Here is a 20,913-nt window from a genome sequence, read left to right on the forward strand (position 1 = left end):
TGGCAGTCCATTCTCCCTGCAGCACAGACTACACTGCCCATGAGGCTAAATTCTTTAGGGCTATGCCTGTAGCATTCTGCCTATTAGCTTAGCACAACAACAACAACAAAAAGGCGCTCTGTCACCCAGGAAACACACAGTTGCAGAGAGAGCGTCACCCTGTAACCATGACAACCATGACAACCATAACGCTGCCGCCCCACCTGGAATAACAGCATTATTTCAACAAAGTAACTGTATTCTAAATACCACCGTTTTAAACGGTAACTGTAACGGAATACAGTTACTCATATTTTGTATTTTAAATACGTAACGGCGGTACATGTATTCCGTTACTCCCCAACACTGTGCAGGCCTAAAGACTGATCAGCAACCCGCCCGTGACCACCAGTCACTGGGGAAAAATGTGTATTCGCTGACTGGTAATCACACGGAAAAATTAGTCACAAAGAGGTCTGCAATACTACACTGGCAAATGTCTTCAGTAGTCCGTAGTTTGGAAGACAACAACTTATCTGCACTCGCTAAGTATTCTCCAAGTAGTAGCAAAAGTGTGAAAATTGCAACACAAAACAGAAACAGAGAAACTATTTGTGACCCTGGCAATCAACCAGCAACTACAGCAACTGCAAGGAGGTCTTCTTGCTTTTGAAATGGTTGTTTCCAAGGTAGGGACCAGGTCTGCAACCAGTCACAGGCGGTTGCTGTCCTTGAAGCAAGTTTGAGGACAGCAATAAAATGGCAATTTGTCTTCCCGCCAGGTGACCCATGCAATGGTCTTCTGATTGAAAGTTGGTCCAACAAATGTGAAAAAATCAATACAATAACTGGGACGACAACCAGATGTCTTTCTAGTCACAAAGAGGTTGCTTTCCTATTTTTAATGCAGTGTGACTGAGCCATGAGACGACTTAAGTTGTTCAGAGTCAGTTTTATAAAGGGTTTAAATTAAACGTGAATTTTTTGAAGCTGTACCTAAACTTCTTTATAGTAAAGCAAATAAATAAAAGCAAAACAATGGAGGGGGGATAAATTTATTTTTGATTTCAGTGGTTTGGCCATTAAAAATCAAACTAAGCTGCATGTGTCCCAAAAACAACAATGAATTTCACACCCCTGCCCTTAAGTTCCCACCCAGTCGGATAACTGAAATTCTTCATATGACTTACACATTTTGTCATATATTTCAGATCTCAGTTGTTCATTGATCTTTTTGTTACGTACCTTTAGTTATATTTCAAATGAACTTAAAAAGTGCTATTACAGAGAAGTGGAATCTGGCACAGCTTCACCCACTTTATAGAGGACGGTGAAAAATGTTCTAACAGGTCAAAACTCCAACAACTTTATTGCTCTATCATTGTGTCTTGGCTTGTCAACATGTGACCCTGATGAAGGCCCCGAGCCAAAACAAGCTTGAGTTTTGACTTTTACTATTACCCTGCTATTCTTTGAGGGAGAAAATTGATATTGATATTTCCAAACTTATATACACGGATAATCCCTCTAAATGGTAAATGGCTGGAAAAAAAAAATACGAGCCACCAGGGGCGTTTGAACTCAAAACGGAGATAAAGGAGAGGAAAAGCTTGGTTTTCCTTGGAGTGCAAAGGAGTAAAGGGAGCAATGAAACCAGAAAACCAAACGAAAAGAAAAGAAAAGGAGAGCTCTCCAAGAGGAAATAAAAACAACTTCTTCTTCAACAAGATGGCCCAAAATTGAGCTCCTCCACTGTATTAGATCACAGCTCTGTCAGTCACACAGACAGGCCTGTGTGAGCAGTAACTGCCTGATAGATGAAACAAGCCAATAATGTCGATGCCTTGTCACTCAGTATCTGTTCACGTTGAAGGACCTGCCAACTGAGTCATACTAACAGGGCTCGGCTATCCTGTTATGTATTAGTTACAGCAATTTGTCTCTGCATCGCTGACAGGCAGAGAGCGGCGAAAAGAGAAAGAGAGAGACGATAGTGAGTGATGGCTGTTAGATAGCTATGCATGACAAGCCTCATTCCAGCGAAGTTCTGACACATAGAGATAATGATTCACACACGTGCTGCACTTGCAAGCCCACACAGGGGCACACACACACACACACACACAGATAAACGCACACACTTATAGGCCCCACAAAGCTGCCTTTGTCGACTGCTGGCAGCCGCTCGGTCACTGCTTACTGACTGTAAAAAAACACACGGCGCCTTGTGTTTATGTGTGTGTGTACACATATGTGTCATGCCTTTTAACCCTTTACAGCTCTTAGCGAGAGTTCTTAGTGCGTGCGTGACGATGATGCATCAGCGTTGACACAGTAAGCCTCCCATATAAGTCACTTCCTAGTGAGCTAATTCTGGATTTGAGGCTCATGCGTGCGCTTGTTTGCCAGCACTTTCGTCCACGTTTGGGTGTTTGTGACTGTGTGCGTGCATGTGTGTGTGTCAGGGAGGGGAGTGTGCGGTTACGTGCAGGTGTGTACCTTGGAGGTGATGGAAGGGAGATTCTCATTGATCCTTTAATATCTGGCCTGAGGGGAGGCACAGAACAGCAAAATACATGGGAAAAGAAAAAGTGCAGTTGAGAGCAATAAGGCCAAACAAGAAAGACAAAAAAAGAAGATAACAGGTGAAGAAGCAATAAAAGGCTGAAAGACTGTGGGCAGCAGACAATGGCCATGCAAAAAACAAAACAAACCAAAAAAACATAAGAGGCAAAGTTGGTGACAGAGACGGGGCATACACAGACACAACAAGAGACCCTGGTTGGATTATGGGTAGTGTTTGTACCTGTGCTCATGTAAATCAGTCAGTGTCGTAGGTCAGGGGCTGTTCTGGAGGGAAGACGAGCTTCGTGAGATAGTGTAATGAGAAGGAAAAATCAAAGAAGGAGGTGGGAAGAGAGAGATGAAAGCAAAACGGGAAACGATCGTAAATTTTCACCCGGACAGACAAATAAAAACTCTCATACATTGCCTCTCTCACTCCTTCCTTCTTCTTTTTTTTGCGACGAATGTGAGCCGGCCTTTGTTTTTCAGGGAACGCCCTGACCCCAAACTCCTCTCCCCTTGTGCCAATCACCCGAAACCATCCCTATAAAACTGAAACCATTGCAAACAAAAATCCCATATGCATTTCTTTATTCTCTTCTCCCAACGGGCTCCCAAATGACCAATAACACCGCGCTCTGTACAAAAGCTAGTATTTATTCTCTCTCAAGTTACAACACAGTATTTTCACACTGGAGAAAAATAAATAAACATCTTGTTCAATAAATAGTATAGATATGATCCATAACCTTTAGCCATATCATCTAAGGCACATTGCAAACACATAACATTTATTCAAAAGCCATCTGTTAACCTCCACGTCTGCTTTTTTGGTATTTAGGAATGTAAAGTAAGTTTAAGGGGAAAAAAAGTTCAGCATTTTGGCACTGAAAATGAGATTACAGAGCAGTTTTCCAACTTGCTTCACGATGTTGTCACTACAATCAGTCACCAGAAATCTGTAGCAAAAACACAACCAAGCCCATATCTCCAGTTCTGAAAAAAAAAATCCTGTATCTGTAGCTCAGATACCCAAAAAGTGGACCTATTATGCTCATTTAAAAGTACATATTTTATTTGGACTCTGCAGTTTGAAGCCAGCTGTTTTAGCTCCTTTCTTCTTTAAGCCCATTTTCTTCTGATTGGATGCCTTTTGCAAATGGAAGGTTTGACCAGAACAGGAATATCTGCCGTCAATGACATCACAGGAAAAAAAATGTCTAAAACTGGACAGTAATGTGCAAAGGTTTTGAGCCGCCCCTCATTTCTTTATATACTTTTCTAGTTTGGTGTGACAGCCCTTGATTTTCAACACAGCCTGAACTCTGTTGACAAGCTTTCTTGTCATTTCTTTAAGTTGTCTTTAGGAATAGTTCTCCAGGCTTCTTGAAGGACATTCATGATTGACTTTTGTTCTATTCTCTGTCGAGATGATCCCACGCTGTTTCAGGATTGTTGAGGTCTAGACTCTGAGGAGGCCAATCCATGATAGTGTTTCACGTTGTGTTTTTTTTAGATGCAGCCCTCAGGTCCTGTGTCGGGTCTTTGCTTCATTTCATCTATTTCTTAAGGGCATGACTGTTTATCTTCTAGTTTTTAGCCTTTCCACCACTTCTTTTTTATCCTCCACTTCTTCAGCTTCCTCCAATTGCGCAAAGGAAAAATCTGAAAGACCTTTAAAAAGCCAGGAAGCTTGAGACCACTATAAAAATCACAAAAGCTGCGTTCTTGGAAGCAAAATATAAAGAAGTAAGGGGTGGTGCAAGACTTTTGCACAGACATCCATGTATGAAAATAAATAAAATAAAATAAAGACAAGCATAATGGGTCCACTTTTAAGTCTTTTTCTGTTTGCGTTTGAGAAAGCACAATCAGTTGCTATAGCTATGGCACAAGACATTAGAAGCATAAATGAAAGTTGAGAACAGGGACAAAATGTTGACACTAAATTAAGTCTCGTTTGATATAAAATACATATACAAATTACAATTTGTGGCATTACATGGATGCTGAAGTTATGCAACATTTTATTCAAGACTTTGAGACCACCTGTAGGCTTTGCTGGTTTGCAACTTGGTGATTTTACATATTTACCTGGGCTTAAAAAAATAGACATTAAAAATGTGTATTCAAATGTGAGCCTTAGAGTTGCAGGTTAGTAGATTTCTTTACCCTGTTTTTATGCTTAAGAAAGCTGACTGAAGGCTGGCTCTAGAATCATATTATTGTACAAATCTGACAGTGGTTTAGATGTTCTCATCAAGCTTCCTGTAAGGAAGCAACACAGTATATTTTCCACTGCAGTGTAGTGTGGAAGTATTTCTTTGCTTTGTCTCAAATGTTATTAACATCTCTTGCTGTGAAGTGAAATATGTGAAGAGCTGAATTGACGGGATAAAAGTGAATGGTGTGTTAAGGCAGGAAACACCACAATAATTAGCGTGTGTGTGCGTATGTGTCCGGGCAGTATGTGTAGCGCTCTTGTAGGGTTACTGTAACTGACCGGTTGACTTGTGATTACGCAGCAGTACCGCTCTGCTGGTTATTTCCAGAGTCATCCCACTGACTCAGCTTCCTCTCCTTTTCTGCCTCTTTCTCTCCTCCTCTGCGCCCCCATCATCCCTCCGGCCATTTTTCCTTCCCTTTTGTCTTTTGCCCATTCAGAATTTTTCCCTTCTTCCTTTAGAGAAAATGAATGTTTGCTGATTCACACATCTGGGGGTCACTGAATCAGTTTTCACTCAATGGAGGCACTGTCTGTCTCACCGCCTGTCACTCAGTCTGCCCTCGTCTGCATGTGTGTGTCTAACCACCTACAGTGGTATTTCTGTTGATCTATGAGCCGTGAAGTCCGGTAACTCAGCCCAGCCTCAGTGTGTCTCGCTCAATGAGCAGCTATGTGCATTAGGCGGGTGACAGTGCTGGTAATGTGTTGGCTTTGTGTGTCTTATATTCCATTAGCACTTCTGGTGACCTGCCAAACAGTCCTTCATTCACTTATTCCAGTACGGTATGAATGCATGTGTTTATGTGCTTTTGTCTGTTAAATCCGTCGGTTTGATTCCACTCAGATTTTGTGCAAATAATTGCCGATATACTGCACTTTTGTGTGTCTGTGTGTGTTTGTGAGCGTGCGTGTAAGTCTTATCGGTGCCTCAGCCTCGGAGCTTCTTCTTGAGGCAGTTAAAGTCCTTCGCCGATCGCCACAGCCAGCTCTGAAGCTCTCGCAGTATCCAGAAACCCTCCACCTTCCTGGTAAAGTCGTTCATTGTCGTCCGTGCCGGCAGCAGGGAAGATGAGGGGGAGGAAGAGGAAGCGGAGGTGTAGGAGGAGGTGAAGAGCGGATTCAAGGGAGGCGAGAGTAGGGAGGTGCCCCTTTGTAAAGATAGAGGGACAGGCTGGGGGAGGAGGGTGTGCTCCTTGCCTGCTCCGAATTGGTAGAGGAGGGAGAGTGTGGACAGAGGAGGTTCGAGAGTCGGGGAGAGGAGGGAGCGAGGAGACCGACGCTGCTTCAGATATCCACTGGAGGAAGAGGAGGTAGCATCTGCGTATGCTTGCTTGTCCTCCTCTTCCTCTGACCCTCTGCTCCCCTCTAGAATGAATCCATCCTCCGCTCTGAGTGTGTCTGGATGATGTGCGTTCAGATTGTAGCTGTATTGATGGTCGTTGGTTCCTTGTTGGTTTTCTGTTTGTTGTTGAAGAGAGCCCAAGCCTTTTGTGTCCACATATGACACTTCAAACCCGGGTTCGAACTGCCTCTCCTGTTCCTCTCCATCCTCAGCTATACTTAACAGCCTTCTCCTCCTCACCCATCTCTCCTCTTCCTCCTTTCCTGCTGCGTTTTTTGCACTGGCTGCCCAATTTCCTCTCTCTGGCTCTTCCCTCTTCTCTCTTCTCCGTCTTTCTCCCCTTGCCCTCTCCCTCGATCCGCTACTCCTTCCTCTGGCTGCCTCTGCTCTCCTTGTCTCTTTTCCTCTTCTTTTTTCTGTCAGCTCCTTAGTGACACCATCTTCCTTAACTCCTCTGACTAACTTTGCCCCACTTCTTCTTTGGCCACTACGCTGACCAGACACCGATCTAGATCCGGCTCTCGATCTGTACAGGTTCTGGCTCATGAGCGGAGCTGGTCGGCCACCTCCTGTCCCCGTCTGCAAATACTGCAGCTCACCAGCGTTACCTCTCATGTTTGGAGTTTGTGTAGGATTTGTGTCACCGAGCGCGGTCATCAGTGCAGATATTGAACCCAGAAGTCCATCCAGACCCATGCAGAAGTGCAGGAGGGAGGTCTTGAGTGAGGGGCAGAGGGTTGAGCGGGCCAGCTCCCTGACAGCTCCTAGAAGGACAGAGTAGGCCTTTTGGTTCTGGGCCAGTCGTGCTTTGTTCTCCAGGCGGTGCCACTGGTCCACTCGAGTGGCAGCACTCGGCAGTGTCAGAGCTGTGCTGTTGGGCCGCGGAGGGGAGAAGTCTTTGTCATTAAATGGAGGGCCAAGATAGGTCAGCTGGAGAACAAATGAGAAGAGGAAAAGAGAAGATTTATTATAGTTTATTACAAATTGGGCAATCATTCATCATAACAATTTCAATATCTTCACTGCTATAAAGCTAAACTTGTCAGGGTGAGGAAAAAAAGTCAAGAGCCACTCTATTTGAGTGCTTTAGGGGGCCTCCTTTTTAACTAAAAGGAAGGCGAATACCATGGTGCTACACAGAAAAACAGTGCACAGTTTATGCAAATACACTGTATAAAGGCTGAGCGGGAAAGTCACCCACTAAACTGTGATGACTGACAATTGTTTTGCAGTTTGGCTTTGTTTTGTCCTCCAAATTAGTTTCCAAATAGTTCGGCTAACCGGAGGGTTTGAGTAAAAACCTGTCTGATCTGAAATAGCAGTTTCTGTTTCTTGTCTTGACAAAGTCCCAGATCTCAGCAAGTAACATGCAAAAGAAACAACCAGCATGGTTTTTTTTTTTTGGTTTTGTTTCTTCAAATGTGGGAGGTTTTCTGGTAAATGGTTCTTCATGAGCCTGTTCGCATATGAGAGGCATCATCTGCGGCACATGTCCAGTGACAAACAGACAAAGTTACAGCAGAATGACATATTCTACCAATGAATACAAAACTATAATATTAAAAGCGCTGTAGAATTAAAAAGAACTGTTCTTAATACACTCTAGTGCTTCACGCATTAGGGTCGGAGAAGTGTGATATAATTGCAGCCCATTTAAAGCCAGAAAGGAAAGCTGGTAAAATTCACCCTATGCAAGTTAATAGACTTATCAGCATCACTGCCTCATTGTTTAATATAAATACCCAAACCTTTTTATAGTAACATCTTGCTTAAATTAAGGTGTTTCTACATAATGTAAGACAGTTTTTGACTTTCAGCTGCAGTCCTGTCAGCATTCAGGAGTCAGAAAACAAGTAAAGAAGTGTTTTTACAAATTCAAGAGTACTTCAATATGCAGAATTAAATTGGGGATTGAACCACTAAGCCTCCAATGAGTAGAAAACCCGTTCTGCCTCCTCAGCCACATCCGCCTGCACTACTATCTGCCTATAACATCCATCTATTCTCTTCTGCTGATGCTTTTCAGGGTCAGGGTGGTGGTTGGGGGGGGGGGGGGGGGGCTGGTCCCAGCTACCATAGGGCGAGAGGAGGGGTACACCCTAGATAGATCACTTTACTTAGATCTTATTTTTGGATCTGATGCTGTTCATCAGGAATTACATCTATATAGACAGAAGTAGTGGGAAGTGCTTTCAGGAGTGTTCTTTAGTTAGTCAAGATCATATTTAAAAAGCAGGGTATAGAGTTAGTATTAATACTGATGAATATGAAGGGGTCTCCATGATGTATAGAGTCCAACAGGGTTGCTTCAATCTCACCATATGACTAGTCACACAAACGTGCCATGTACCAATGTACCACGAGAAGGTAAACAACCGAATGCAATAAAACATCCTTCAACTACATGAAGACAGAAGTAATTATGTTTGGCAATAAAAAGGAGGGAGATGCATTAAAGCTCCTTCATGCTCTGTTTTCTTGTCAGGTGTACTGCTGTAGTATATGTTAGACAGTCTTCAAAATGTAACAGAGATACACCAACAAGATCACACATAACTCCAGTTTCTTGTATCCTTGCACTGTTTGTCAATTAAATATAGAATTCACCTTAAGTCCCAATGTGTTGTCCAAAAAATATCACAAATATGTTTACTGAGCACAAGCCTGCACGGTCTCTCAAGTCTGCAGGGATTGGTCAACTCAAACCAAACATGGTGAAATGGCTTTTAGCCATCCTGCTGCCCACAGCTGGAATCAGCTCCCCACGGAGCTTAGATATACCCCAACTGTAGCCATTTTAAAACTAAACTCAAAATAAGCTACTGTTCCCAGTTCTCATTATCTGTTACGTTTATTATTTTTCTTATCTTTGGCCTGGCAGTGTTGGGAAAGTTACTTTGAAGTGGTTTACAAACCAAAAATTTAATTCACACAGGGAGCAGCTCAGCTAGCAAAATCGCCCGAGGGAGAAACTGGTAAAAAGAAAAAGCTACTTCATTAATTATTTTGCTGAGAGAAAGACATTATAATATATTACAAAAAAGCCACATGTCAGCTAAATGTCAATCAGTTTAATTTATTGCAAAGAGCTGTACTTGTTTACAAGTATAAGAAAAGAAATACTCCTTTATTCATGGGAAAGTGGAGAAATGCCATCTGTGGCTATCTATATAACATCCATCAGGCTTCCCTTTGGGAACTAGTCCTTGCCTTATACACTCTGTGGGCAAAAGCATTTAGCCACAGCTCTTAATCTTTGAATTGACGTGTTTTTAGTCCCATTACCACAGGTGACGTTACAGAGGGGGATTGCCAAGTGATGAGGCGGATCACATGTAAAAGTCACCAAAGCTCTGCTGAGTAAATAAATGCAGAGCTCTGAATCTCCTCTGACATTAAAATCAGTACAAAAATTGTGCACCTGGTGCTTCATGGCATCAGTTTCCATAGCCTGAGTTGCTTCTGTAGATGTAATGTGTAGTTGGCCCAGTGTTTTTGTCCATATTGAGGACTTTCTGGACTTTCTGGCCAAAAATTGTGTGTAGTTTCAGTTGTTAACTACACAAACGTCCACAGTGTGAATATGAACATTAACTGCCAGCAAGTTACTGCAAATGGCTAAAGTGCCTGTTTGATGACATGTAATTTCACCATAATTTCATAAGGAACCATAACAGATATGTGGCTCTTTATCTGTTAGATGTTTACTAACTATCTATCGTTTTCATTGTTGTGAAGGATCATATTCATCGTCACTGTTAAATACATTCTTATGATAAATAGTGCATTTGTGAGTTTTGAGCTGTTTTGCTTAAGCATTCTCATTTATTCCTGTGTATTTCATGCATATGCATTCCTATTTGAAAATGATTTACTTTTTGTCTCTCTGATGCAGACATTTTGGTAAAAGACTGAACATGTCACAAAACTACTCACATATACGTCTTTGATCTCTTTCAGCTGATACTCCAGGTACTTGGTGAGCTCATAGGTGCTCTGTATCGAACTCCTCTCGCTGGCCAGGTTGTGGAGAGCATCCCCGGCGGTGGCCATGGCAGCGGCCAATAGCAAGACGAGCTGGTGCTCGACTATGGAGAAACAAAGAAAACACTGTGAGATGTGTCTTTAATGACATTCACGTCTTGGGTGTCCAAGCGTTAAATAGCTCACGCTGCCGTAAAAACAGAGAGGTGAAATTTATTTTCTAAGACGTGTTGTCATTATTTAACTTGGATGATGAGTTTTTAAATGAATTTTGATGATAGGGAGCTCAACAAGCAAAAAAAAAAAAAAAAAAACAGAAAAAAAGAAAATCACCTCCAGCAACAGTTTCCTAGCTTTTCTCCGGTCGCATCACACTGTTTATAGGAATTTTTTTTACAATATTCCAGTTTATTCCTTTGTCTCTATGGCGATGGCCTTGTCTGTTTACATTTTGCCAGGTCAGAGTCATCTGACACTGCCAATAAAGCTTTTTCCGTTTCCAATCTAATTTTAGAGGTTTCTGGCTGTCGGAGGTTTACTCTGGCTTCAAATAAAACCTTGTTTAATAGCTTCAGACAGTCAGACAAATGGCTCCTATGTTCAATGCAGCAGTCTGTCAGGACAGCAGTCGCCTGAACGTGCACACACTCTCGCACACACGCGTTCATTCCTGACCGATAACCCCGAAAACAAAGGCATGTGGCTTTCTTTACAATCACAAACATTAATGTGTTTGTATGGGTTGTATGTTTGCTGTGGACTTCTTGTTTAGGTTTCAGAGTGTTTGTGTGGGTGTTTCATGTTACTGTGTGAGTGTTTGTGAGAATGTTTGTAGCCGTAATTATATATGTGGATTAAATTCGCATTGCTGAGAGTGTATACAATGATTGTGTGTGTGTGTGTGTGTGTGTGTGTGTGTGTGTGTGTGTGTGTGTGTGTGTGTGTGTGTGTGTGTGAGAGAGAGAGAGAGAGAGAGAGAGAGAGAGAGGGGGCGGCAGTGTATTTGTAAGAGCGGAAACCTTTCAGTGCCCCTGTCTCTGGTTTCAAACTGAGAAAATTGGAAAATTGGAGCTGAAAGGTGATTTTCAACATTAAGGAACTTCATGTACGTCCACTTCTCTTCGTCCCATGCGCTCTCTCTCTGGACACTTTCACACTTTCTCCTTTGCTCGCTAACTCACTCTCTCAGCACTGCTTCAGCCTTTCATTGGAGCCCTGCAAACATTTCCTCTTTTCATTTCTGCTCTCCATCATCCTCTCCCCCCCCTCCATCCTCCTGACACCCGGACGGCAGGCCGTGATTCATGCTTGTAATTATGGGCAAACCGTGCTGCTGCTCAACAGGTGTGAAATATGCATTGCACAATGTGTGTGTGTGTGTGTTCATGTGTGCGTCCGCTTTCTCTCTTATGCTCAATCTCCTCTGTGTTAGACACACCTCAAGCCTCCTGTTGTTTGACCAGTGCAATCCCTTTCTGCTTCTAGATTAGTCACACTCTTCTCCAGCGTTCCTATCTTCCCTGTCATACCTTTATCCTCATTTTCTCCTCTCAGCGATCTTATCTCTCGCATGCCTTAGGTCGGAATAACAGCAGACAATTAACCCTGATTAGCTTGCCTGCTCCTCAATTTCCCTTTTCTCTCTCCCTTTGATATTTCACTACGGGGGCCCCACAGGACTAATATGAGACTTGAGAATTGAGGGAATTGCTTCAACACCCTGCAGAACATTTACCCCTAGTGTTCACTTGGGTATAAATAAAATAGAATAAATAAATAAATGATTTCGGTTTTAAATAGTCAACACCTTTTTTTCCTTCTCTGACTCACCATATTTGCCATATCAGTATGCACTCCCACACAGGGTTGGGTTGAAACTGAGTGATATGCAAAAGCGTCCCAGAAATAACTGCACTGAGGAAGAGATTTAGCTCTCTATATTAAGTAAGTGATTAGTTATGACTCACCCAAAAATCGGAAACAAAAACAAACCACTAGAATACAGCAACAAGTAGGTTTAATTACGTTACTTCATTTGATTCATTTTTAAAAAAGCACTGTGACATGGCAACTGCTTCTACTATAGCCTCACTTAATAGCAGATGACAGACAGTTGCAAATTAAAACAGGATTAAAAATGCGTGTCATGCTTTGAGTGACAGGGCAAAATCTAAGCAAACAACGCCCTAACTGCTTGATTAAACAAGACTCTTTCACACCAGGTGACTCTTCCCCTACCCGTTGACCCCCAAGTTGCCGACTACATCAAGGCATTTTCCCAGACTATTTTCTGAGCCCATGGCAACTCCCACACACACCTTGAAGTTAGTCATCCAGGGCAACCCTTCTCAGCCAAGCCTCCTCCTCACTCCTCGTCACCTGTCAGAGGCACTAAGCATCTTTCAGCAACGGCTAAACATTTGGAGCTCATCAAGCAGCTGGCTCCTCCCACTGAACATCCCCCATTAGCATCAAAACACCCCGAAACCAACACAACATCGTTGACTCTTGAAGTAAACAAGCTTGAAGAAAACAAGGGCTCACAGTGTGCAGTGAGGGGTCATTTTCAAAGGGAATAAACAGGTACCGAAAAAAGGAGTCTGGGATGAAGAAGGAAAAATCTTCTTGGCAAAAATCAACCCAAACTGTTCCAAACCGTTTCCTTTTGTCTGCAGCCACATGCTTGGAGATGATTGCCAGACGTGAAAGGCTCTTGTTGTTTTGATTGAGCACTGACATGTCTTAAAGCGGCCTCTGCTGCCGCTAAAAACAACCACTCTTTTGTACAAGTAAACTCAGATAACTCAAACCGAAAGCCATGTTGTCGTTATATAATATTAGATTGAGTAACGGCAGTATAGTCGGCATATAGCCTGACTTCAAGGCGAGCCCTGTAGGCTTGGGGCTGTGTCTGTGTACCTGGCAGTGGAAGCACACTCCGCAGGGCAGGGTTGAAACCAGAACATTCTCCATGGGAGGATTGCATTACAGCAACACAGGAGTTCCCTACAACGGCCGACCGTGACCTGCTTCCACGCAGTTGTTTGTGTGAGTCTACACACGTGTACCTATTAGAGTTACACATATGCACACATGGGGTGAGGTGGGTTGGGGGGGGGCTCCTTTATTTGCAACAGATCATATTTTATATCTTCAGTTTGTTCGCCGGTGTAAAGTCAGTTCTGGCGCTCTGGAGTCTGGTTGCCATCTGCAGAGCAGAGCTGAACGTGAGGTTCTGGCAGCAGAGCTTGTGCGCTCCAGATAGTTCAGAATTAAACACCAACACGGGGTCAGGGTTCAGAGTTGAATGTTAGGGCGCAAGGATGTGTTCAAGGATAAAAGGACATTTGACATTTTACACTCCAGACGCTGTTTTGGTAAACCAGTGACCCAGTGTTTGTGGGTGTTGTGTCGCTTCCATCTGAGAGGACTGGTATTTCATCTTTCCCAGCATGCATCACCATTTGAGGTTTTAAACAAGCACTTAAACAGAATTTGGTATTGTGGGAAAACCATGTGCAAGAAAATCTCTCCGGTCTGGTCCAGGAAAAACTCACTCGGGTGCCAAAAAAGGTTGCCCTCCATCGCTCTAACCACTTGAAAGAGGTCTGAAACAGAGATGAAACCTAAGTACATGGAAGATGTTGTAAATCAGCTCTAGATTCATGATGTTTATTATTTCCTGTGTAATGCTGATTGGATAGGATCGGATGTTGTCATGTGCATACATACATATAAGTGCTGTGTGTACAGTACAAGATTTAACCTTTTGCAAACCCAAGCCACGTTTTCCTGAACCAAAATCCAGAGATGGATGCTAATTTCCTCACTCGTCACACATTATTTGTATCTAGTCGCTGTGAAGAATTCCTCTACTCCACCAGAGGACAATATCAAACATCACTAGGGACAGAAATAACTGATGTTTCCAGATATTTTCCACTTTGCTGCAATCCGTGATTGGAATATTGAGGTTATATTTCAGCTCCGTGACTGATTTTTAGTATGCTTTTTTTCTCTCCAGACTTTAAGAAAGATATCTCGATATAATCTGTTCAATATTTGCTAAAATGACCGGACTCACGTCATGATCAGACCAGGCAGCAGACCCTGCAAATACTATTCATGTGAGCCAATGATTGTGATTCTGAGTCAGAGATACCAGAAACTTTTGACAGCTCAAAAAAACAACAACAACATAGTCCGCTAACATCTGGGAACAATTGCTTAGATGTAATTCCTCCATTGGCAGGGACTTCTAAATAATCCTAATACGAACACTAATAGAATTAATTAAGCAAAAGTAAACTAAAATCATACTGTTTTCATTTGTTAGGACAGCACTACAAATAATAACACCACAAAAACATAATAAAATAACACTGCAAAAATGGAACAAATAGTAAAAGCTATTCTAGCCTTACCGACCTCTTCTATGCGCGCTTATACTAAAAGCCACATTCACCCATTCATACACTTTACTCTATTAACTTTAAGCACTTCGTCGAGCTCAAACACAGATGGATGCATCAAATTGGGGATGGGTGTCTTTCCCAAGAAACGCTTCTTTCCCTTCTTATTAGGACGACCGGCTCTACCTCCTGAGCCGCAGCCGCCCCCAGCGTTTCCTGTCCATCCCAGCCTGCCGACATTATATGAATGCAGAACAAATTCAAGCTCCAGCTCAGTCTTACAGCCCTCATCAGACACTGTGAGCGTGGGCGTCACTGCCAACATCAACAAGTTCACAAATTATCGATATGTGCTCACTGAAATCCACATCCTGGAGCCACTAAATGAAAAACGGATCCTCTGCCTTGTCTTGTACGCTTGTTGTCTTCCAGCTAACGTGGCAGAGGCTGAGCTGGAGCCTCAATGTGGCTCTGATGACAGAAAGGAAGCATCCGAGCCAAAAATCAGAGAGCTGTTTGCTTTTTCCATTGTTTTAAACTATTCGGCTGCACTGTACCTGGTGGCAATTTTGTCCTCAGCCACAGCATATACAAAAAAACATAAACACACCAGTGGATGCCAGGGGGAAAGCCATGCATCGCCTTACTGATATAAAGGATGGGGGGGACACAGGCCAGATGGACAGAAGGTTGACATTCTGGGGTCGGGGTCAGTTTTGTCTATCTGTGTACAGTTAAAGGCCAGATTTATGTGCAGTCTGTACTCAATCAAATGTGCATTCCTTCACTAACTCAACACACACACATGTATAAAGACTGCACACTGGAGTGTAGATCCGTGCATGCACAGGCGTTATACAGAGAAATACATATAAACAAACCTTTTCATAGTCATGCACACACACACATGTGCAAACTTTTCCCATCCCTTCCCTCATGAGATTCCTTCCTCTGGAGTTTGTTCATGGTGAATTTCAAATTGATCCTCTTGGCACTGGACACACTCTGGGGTTGCCAAACAACATCAATGACCCCCAAAACAAAGGCAAAAGAAAACACACATTAAAAAAATCCAATAAAAATCATGTTCATGCCCAGAATCTCTCTTTGCAACCATTTCTCGCAAGTTGTAAACTTAACATCTTCTGCTCGGCTGCGCTTCTCGCCTCATTGTCTGTCTCCCTCTTCTCCTTATAAGCCAATCTACCCCCTCCTATTTTTTTTATATCACTGGATTCCAGTGGCTCCATGCTTTATCGCCATGTTTGGTTTCAATTTCTTTGTCGCTTCATCTCCACCACTCTCTCCTTAAATCTCTCTGAAACATCAAACTTCCATTTTAAAGTCTCCTTCCTTTCTATCCCTAATTACCTTTCCCTTCTCTTCCTTTCACTAATTGGCTCCACTCGTTCCCTCCATCAACATCTCTCATTCCCTCCCTCTTTTTTTGTCAGACCTTCAGTTTTTAATTTACCTCGAACCCCCACCACTTGCCATCCCCAAACTCACAGATTTTGCTTAGAAAAACACCCCGTAAACAGAATCAGACGAGAATCCGCTGCCGAATCGAGACTCCCCTGCTCCTCTACGGCCTTGATGGAAAGCCGAAGAGCAGAGGTGGGAAATACGGAGCTGTTTATCGAAATACGAGGTAGCACTGAAGAGTATAAAAGGATTGGGAATACAAAGGAAAAAATGCTAAATATTCTCTACTTCCAGCTTCTTAAATTCTTCAGCTTCACCGCTTTTTATCATCTCACAGGAGAGGGAAAATAATAGCGGCAAAACAAGGGATTTACAGTCCTTACCTTCGTCTTTCGGAAGATAACTAACAGATTAAAAGGCACAACTGTCGATAACAGACCTCCTGAAAGTGCCTCTATACACTTTCTATACCCTTAAGGTCAGCTTAGGGTCAACCTTTTAATTTATCCATTCGACAGCTGTCCCTATATATTATCTTTTAGATTCATACACCGATTCTCTTTAAAGAAACACCCATGTGCTGGTGGAATACGGGTCCTTATCATTATCGCTTGTGCTCTGAGCAGTTTGACTCTTGTATCATCTGGGTTTGTGTGTCTGTGTGTATGCGCCTGTGTAAATTCACCAATTTACGCCACTTTGTCAAGAACCTTTTACTCAGTTATATGCATTCTTCGGCTTCCCTTGCGCATTACTGACTCCAGCTGAAGTGTTTATGCGTTTCTCTTATACGACGCATTGTTAAATAGTCGCTCAATGTGACAAAAACCTAAAAGAACCGCTGTAACTTTAAAATACTGGCTACACATACACTAAAACTTGGCGATTGGTTACTTTAATAGGATATAAAAGACAGATTTTTTTTGTTTGTTTGTTTTACTGCAATTTTTTTTTTTTTTAAAAAGTCTTGATCTGGAAGTGAGGAAGATATTTTGGAGCCTTGAAGGATAGACGGAGGGAAAGAAGAGGAGGAAGAGGAAAAGGGGTCGGTGGAGGGGAGCACGAGGGAGCCGGTGAGGGAGAGTTTTGTGAAGCGAGGGGCCATGTTAATTTGGGAAAAATGTAAACAGCATGTGTAACTGTTCAAAGCGTGACCGACTCATTTTATATCAGTCCCCCCCTGCTCTCTCCGCTCTCTTTCCCTCTGGGTGCTGCTAACTTCTGTCAATCTGCACTGCATTAACCCCTCTACCGCCAGTTCCTCCTTCTCCCTCTCTCCTTCTCTATTTACTTTTATCTGTCTCTCTCCCCCTCCACACACATCTTCCTGACGTTCACGTATACCGTGAAGAATTGGGGATGGCGCTGCAGCGAATAAAAAGATGTGAAAGGCTCACTTTATCCTGTTTTCCACCTCCTCTTCTCTCTCTCCATTTATCCCTACCTCTCTTTCTTTTCACCCTGACTTTGTTTTGTCCTTTTTAACCAGCATTTTGGAGTTAACGGGTCCAGCACATACTAAAGCTTTTATCTGAAACACACTGACACTAATTCAAGCCTCAGGGCAATAAAAGTCTTTGTCTGCGTGTGTGTACGCAAAAGTCAGACAGTGATGAGGAAAAGCGTGTATCTGTGCATCTGTGACAAGATAAATTCAAAGTGTGTGTGTGTGTGTGTGTGTGTGTGTGTGTGTGTGTGTGTGTGTGTGTGTGTGTGTGTGTGTGTGTGTGTGTGTGTGTGTGTGTGTGAGACAAAGACAGCCGAGCTTTCTGTGTATTTATTTGCTCCAAGTATCGGTTTGTTCTGTAGTCAGCTTTCTGTTTATTGTCCTTCTAAAGTTACACTATACCTGACGTGAGACTCAAGATGGGACAGAGAGCGAAAGGGGAGGATGACAGAGGAAGAGGAGGAAGAAGAAAGCAGCAGAGCTGGTGATTTTTTTCTTATTTATATTTTTTGCTCAGAGCATCATTTCGTCATGGGCCATCCTTCAGTAGCTGCTTATCTTTCCTTCTTCTTTCACTTCTCCTTTTCCCTTCGTCTCCTAGACATGGAGCAGCAGCCGCACCAGTGGTCCCAGGGGAAAAGTGTGTGTGTGTGTGTGTGTGTGTGTGTGTGTGTGTGTGTGTGTGTGTGTGTGTGTGTGTGTGTGTGTGACTAACGTGAATCATGTACTTTGTCATATCAGTGACAGTTAACTAGACAGGAGCTTTAGCTGCATCTGACCTCCTCAACCCCAGTCATTTTTTTCCCTTTTACTGTGAATAAGACCCCTCCCCATCCATCTTTCGCTCTCTCACAGACATTTTTCAGCCTTTCTCGCTCTTTTTTTCCTTCTCTCTTCCTGCCATCCCTCTCACATGGATATTTAACACCAAATTACCCTAAAATTACATTTCCTATATTTTCGCTCCATTCATATTTCCACCCATTTTTTTTTTTTACTGTGTTTGTTTTTTTTTTTTCTGATAACCCTCAGAGAATTGGATGATGGACCACTAAACCCACGTGTGCTCCTTCACCAGTAATTTCCAAATGTGAAGAGATGACTCACAACAACCTTTAAATTCATTTTATATTTAAAATAACAACAAGAAAAATAAATATTAAAAAATAAAATTATGGGATTTCTTTCCAGTATTATAAAAAAAAAACTGTTTTGATATTTGGGATAATTTGATGTTTGGTTTTAAGTGGAAGAAACGTGCGCATGTTAAACCCTTAGGCTACACAGGAAAGGATCATATTTGCGGGGATTACGCACTAAAATATCCAAACTCGGCGCTTTTGCCACAACTTTTAATCATGATTGAAGATGCAAGGCAAAACAAATTATTAAATAATAAAGCAAACGTTTAAGTGTAAAAGAAAGAAATGTTTAAAAAAAAAAGGAAATTCCACTTAATTCCACTGTAATTTTACTCTGTCTGGCAACAAAGTTTTTCTTTTTCCCATCATCCCTCCATAAAAGGTTTTAGATTCATGGTCTTACCTCCGCAGAATCTCCTCATTTTCCTCAAATCCTTTTATCCACGTCGGTGCGCTCTCAGAAGTTCATCCACTAAGCGCAGAAAGAACCCGATAATGATCTCCTCTCTCCTCTTGGAGATTAAACAGAACCGCAAACCTTTTTCTTATTTTTCGTCTAATCGGCTCAATAAAATCTGCTCAGGAGAAGATAAAGTGAAACACAGGTGATGCCGATCCAGTCATTTAAAGTGAAATATTTGTTACATTCAGTTGAAATATTAACGATCCGCTGACTATGGTGCGTGTGGTCTGTGCGACAGACTGAATGACGGCGGAGCCTTTTTGTACCTCCTCCTCCTCCTCTTTTTCTACCCTTTCCACTTATTTCCTCCCCTCCTTCACATCCCTGTCTCTTCTTCTCCTTCTTCTTCTTTCGTTATCCGCCTCCTCCTCTTCAGTAAATGGTGGTGATTCACCGGGTTGACGCATCACGGCTCAACTTGACAGAGCCGCTGAACCACGAGACTTGTCACAACTCATTTCTTCCTCTCTCTCCTCTCGTCATCCTCGGGAACCCGATGTAAGCGCGGCCGTTTGATCTTAAATCTGCTTCCTTTTAACAAGGTGCGAGTCCGATTTGATCCGTTCAGCTGAGGCCAGCGTGACCTTCAAATCGTCCGGGAAATACGGAACGAATTAGATGTTCTCTCTCTTTTTCCCTTTTATTACAATAATAATTATCATTATTCATTTAACTAAGCATTTACGCTTCCACTTGGAGTAAAAAATAAATTACCAAACAGTCGAAATGTTTTTTTTCTCTTTTGTCCTCTTTACGCAGAGACCAAATTAGTTTAAAAATGTACATTAAATCTATTCGTTTAAAGTAGGCCTAATAATATTGCACAAAAATCTCAAATAAAGTGAAATAACATAACAAAAAAATTCAAGGCTGTATTTTAATTAAACTGGGGCGCAAATAATAAAGGAAATAATTTGCATCTAAAAACATTACGCCTGTTTTGTTTTTTTTTCCTTTCTGTTTCTTTGCGGGAGAATGAAGGCAAGTGTTTGCTTGCTTGTCCCGCGCTTCTTTTCTTCTCCCTCCATTCCTCAGCTCTTAGTTTTTTATTGACAGTGAGATTATTCTGGATCTTCTTCTCTCACCTCCAGCTGTCACTCAGCGTGCCAGCCAGAACATCAGCCCATGGCATGCAGCACCGTATCGCGCCCCGAAGCACCGCTGCTGATACTCTTATTTGTCCCGGATCCAAGTAAAATTCTTTCGTAATCGCTGAGATATTCCAAAATCCGTCAGGCCCACCGGTTCATGTGGTTGAATAAAGTAGTCTAGTTATACGGACTGACAGTGTATCCTCAAGGCTGGATTAAGGTGGAGGAGACGGAGGAGGGGGTCCTCAAGGACTTTGCCAAAAGCTTCGTCGGTTTGTTTCAGCCTCGTGTGCTGATGTAGGGAGAGAGAGTGTGTGTGTGTGTGTGTGTGTGAGAATGTGAAAATGCACTTTTAAACTCACCTCAAACGATAAGGGCCTTAAATGCGCCCGATTTAATTCAGGCCTGCTGAGGCCCTGTTTTGAAGGGGAAGAGGGTTCATTTATTTGGCCGATTTGCCTTATGTTGCATTTTCTTAAATTGATTTAAAACGAAATAAAGGCCAAACTGTGCCTTTTGCCTTAAGGTTTTCAATAAGGTTTGTTGGACCATGCGTACTAGCCTATTTGATCCGGGGCCTTCCTATCTCTGTCCATATGTCGTATTATAAGAGTCTAAATAACTATCTAGAATGATGCAATATTCCTATTTGACTCTTTTTTGTAATTTATTAAAAAATAAACCCATCAGTATTGTTATAGTTTGTGTTTAATACTATGTTATTAAACCTTTTGGCACTAAGTAAAGGCTGACATACTAGCTTCATTAGCTGTGCTCTGTGCCACCCAGTGGTGATGAGCGGTTACTGCAACGCATTTTGTCCTGCGCAGACTCCG

At 42.4% G+C, this 20,913-nt stretch overlaps 1 protein-coding gene across 2 annotated transcripts; it reads right to left on the minus strand.

The window, feature by feature from the left end:
* Nucleotides 1-3,118: 3,118 nt before the first annotated feature.
* On the minus strand, nucleotides 3,119-19,596 carry clcf1 (cardiotrophin-like cytokine factor 1). Of its 2 annotated transcripts, XM_040015817.1 has the most exons (4): nucleotides 18,927-19,596; nucleotides 15,391-15,514; nucleotides 10,050-10,201; nucleotides 3,119-7,043 (listed from the first exon to the last, which is right to left on the minus strand). In XM_040015817.1, exons 3-4 carry the CDS (start codon nucleotides 10,164-10,166, stop codon nucleotides 5,700-5,702), a joined length of 1,461 nt encoding a protein of 486 aa, XP_039871751.1. In that variant the 5' UTR covers nucleotides 10,167-10,201; nucleotides 15,391-15,514; nucleotides 18,927-19,596; the 3' UTR covers nucleotides 3,119-5,699. The 2 variants fall into 2 exon arrangements, with proteins under 2 accessions (XP_039871751.1, XP_039871750.1); XM_040015816.1 differs by lacking the exon at nucleotides 15,391-15,514 and having other exon boundaries at nucleotides 18,927-19,595.
* Between the last annotated feature and the right edge of the window lie 1,317 nt (nucleotides 19,597-20,913).

The sequence above is a fragment of the Simochromis diagramma genome, unplaced genomic scaffold, assembly GCF_900408965.1.
Source record: "Simochromis diagramma unplaced genomic scaffold, fSimDia1.1 OVJJ01000685.1, whole genome shotgun sequence".
Taxonomy (NCBI): domain Eukaryota; kingdom Metazoa; phylum Chordata; class Actinopteri; order Cichliformes; family Cichlidae; genus Simochromis; species Simochromis diagramma.